Source organism: Corvus brachyrhynchos, unplaced genomic scaffold (assembly GCF_000691975.1).
Source record: "Corvus brachyrhynchos isolate BGI_N302 unplaced genomic scaffold, ASM69197v1 scaffold148, whole genome shotgun sequence".
Lineage (NCBI taxonomy): Eukaryota > Metazoa > Chordata > Aves > Passeriformes > Corvidae > Corvus > Corvus brachyrhynchos.
This window is the reverse complement of record NW_008239785.1, coordinates 724964-728072: the sequence shown is the minus strand read 5'-3', so window position 1 is coordinate 728072 and position 3109 is coordinate 724964. Positions and strand designations below refer to the sequence as shown.

Here is a 3109-nt window from a genome sequence, read left to right as displayed (position 1 = left end):
CGCCCGGTGGTTGTAGCCACTCAGTGAAATTCAAAAGGTGCTCAGCAAATAGTAATGGAAGAGAATATTTTCATCAGCCCCCCAAAATCTTGTGCACATTGCACTGCATGACCAAGATAAAATCATATTTAATGGACAGGTCTGTCCTCTCTGAATGAAACAACTGATTGGAGACACGTAGCATTTAACATCTTTTCATACAGCTCACCCACTGCCATGTGATGGCAATGACTGAGGGATGGCATTGGAGTACCAAGCAGGAAATTCAGTTCCATTTTTGCTCTGTACATTTACTGTCTGAGTGTCTCCCATGCCTATTCAGTAATTTTAACTATGTGTATACAAATGTCTTCTATTTTTTTTATGTGTGTGGTCTGAGGGCCACAACATTAATCAGGTTTATATACATATTTGTCATTTTGTCTTTCCATCCATATTCTTAAGAAAACAAAAACATATTCAGCCATAAAATGAATGTTCTGTGGCTCTTTATAAGAAACAGCCATTTGACATTAGCCCTAAAGCCTTTATCTAATATAGAGTTATTGCACACGAGAAAATGCCATAAAAATAAGGTATTTAGACTCTTGGGCAAATCTGTCCTGAGAAATATCTACCATTGCCAAATACAAGCATTTTCAGCTGACTGTAGATGGGACAGTCCTGTCCAGCAGCTTCTACTCACCCACTCAGCCCACACCACACCCTTTTTTTGGGCAATCGAGCTTTGCAAAGGGAGTCACAGTGACCAGGAACTTGTCCAGTATCCACTTTGGAACTGGGCAAATATTATCCACATATGGATGATCCTGGACAAGGCAGTTCAGTATTATACAACCCCAACAAAGAGTAACTCTACTCACCCTGAGTACCTGGCTACTACAGCTGTGTCTCACCTATGCTTAGCTACCAGCAGGCAGCAACATGGTGCATTTCTTGCTCTCCATACCCACCATAAGCTCTAAACAAAGTATCATGGCATTTTAAAACAAGAAATACATCGCTTAGAATATTGAGAATTTCCCCAATTTATGTTAATTATCAACATCAACTTTGGGGATAAAATACTGTATGAGAATTCTGCTGCATTAGATTAGAAGCATCAAGGGGGCATATGAAGAAGAACTGGGTTTGTACAAATGTTACTTTCCAGCTCACCTTTTTCTGATTAGCTGGTGACAAGCTTCTGTAGAGCTTCTTGCCTTGCTTGCCAGCATTCCAAATGGTGAACGATGTCCAGGAGCTCAGGACTCTGTCCTCAAGAAACCTGACTCGGTGATTCCAGATGGTTTCCCTGGAGAGTTAGAAACAGGGCAGATTTTGACTTCTAAAACTTTTAGCACTATTATCTACCTGTATGCATATGTACACACTCACCTACATGTAAACCTGACCAAAGGGATTCACATAATAGGAAAAAAAAAATCACATCAAAACATTATACTGGAAATTTCTGAGGGAAACGTGGAAAAGAAATTCTGTGGAAGTTCTCAGACAAAAAACCATTCAGATAGATAGGAAGCAGCAGCTACACAACTTGTATTTTCAAGAACCCTCCCAGATCACAGGAATGTGAAAAGCTGCAGCTGTGGTAATGAAATTCAACCCTTCCCACTCCTGTACTCACCTGTGGACTGCTCTAGAACCCTGCAGTGACACAAAGCTTGTCCTAAACCCAAGCTAACCTCCTCCAGTTCATCTGCCCATGTCATCATTCACCTTGGATGACATGAAGCTGGAATCTCACAAATTTAGAAGTCCAGCTTACCCCTAGCAGCACCCAGTGCTACAGCATAAATGCATTTATTTTGTGGTATTTGGGTGTCAAAGCCCTGAATCAGCGACAGCCTCCAGCAACAATCACTGAGCTGCAGAGTCCCACACAAACCACGCTGTTACACAATTCACACTGACCAACCTGCACATGTCAGACCAAATAAGAGAGATTTAACTGCAAAAGTTCCAAAGGATTATTCAGCAATGACACAAATGTGACTGTCCCTTTATTTGAAGGGAACTTTCGTAAGAAACTGCATTTCTAGAAACAAAAAGCAGTGGACTTTTTCTTCTAAAAACCGGTATGCTTCATAACATTTTTAAAAACATTCTTCAGGAAAAAGAAAACCAAATTGGCAGATGTCTGTTTGCAATTACACCTGCAAGTCTTCATCTTTGGGATAAGTTCTACAACGTAATTAAGCCAAGTGGTTGAGGAAAACAAGGGTGACACTAATACCAAATGACAGATCCCACGGCTCTGGAACCAGCAGCAAGGGACCATCCAACAGACTTAGATACTGAAGATCTGCTGACATCTTCAACAGGTTCAAGACAGGTTCTCAGAAAGAGAAAACAATGTCAAGAAAAGCAGTTTGTTCATGGTCCATTTCTCCCAGCTGGCAGATCTACTTGGACTATTACAGTTTTTTTCATGTTTGAGTGTGTATGTTCTACCCTATAATGTAATATTTAAGTCTACGTAATTTATCATGGATTAAAGAAAACTGCCTGCTGTTAAAATCACCTGGTTTATTTCCAGTGTTCATTTAGTATTCATTAACCAGGAATCCACCTCAGACTTATTAAACAGTGTCCTAGATAAAATAAACTGATTTCCTCAATTTGACAAATGAATCTTGCTAACCTACATCTCCTGACCAGGGCACCTTGAGCTGTAACATGCTTTCACAGGCAATTCTGAGGGACACCTCGTTGTGTCTCCTTATTTAAGGCATATCTTCAAATAGGGTTTTCCATTTGCTTATTTGCATCTTCCTTCACAGCCCTGAGTCATGTCCTGAAGACCACGCAGCCCTTATAGGACCGAGGCACAAGGACTCTTGCTGGGATTGCTCCTCAGCTCCAGTGACCCCACTTCACTTCAGTACAGCCAGATCCTGCTTAGCACTTCATTGCTGACCCTGGCATGATGACCTGGAAAGGACTTCATGCACAAATAAATGGACCCAAGCACAACGGCCACCCCATATAAAATTTCCCCACAGTTTCAAGGATGACGGCTCTGCACCAGCGTTTCAACTAATGGAGAAAAGAAATTCTTGGATTTGATCAAAAATCTCTTCTAATGCAACCACAAGATGCATTCCTG

The 3109-nt window shown here is 41.1% G+C and overlaps 1 protein-coding gene across 10 annotated transcripts in view; it reads right to left on the bottom strand.

Annotated features, from left to right (window-relative positions):
* B3GNTL1 (UDP-GlcNAc:betaGal beta-1,3-N-acetylglucosaminyltransferase-like 1) overlaps nt 1–3109 on the bottom strand; it is a 104938-nt gene that overhangs the window by 17694 nt on the left and 84135 nt on the right. For all 10 annotated transcript variants that reach the window (XM_017743199.1, XM_008640546.2, XM_017743201.1 and 7 more), the window contains one exon: nt 1159–1294. In XM_017743199.1, the coding sequence (XP_017598688.1) occupies nt 1159–1294 (136 nt within the window). The remainder of the gene's footprint in view (nt 1–1158; nt 1295–3109) is intronic.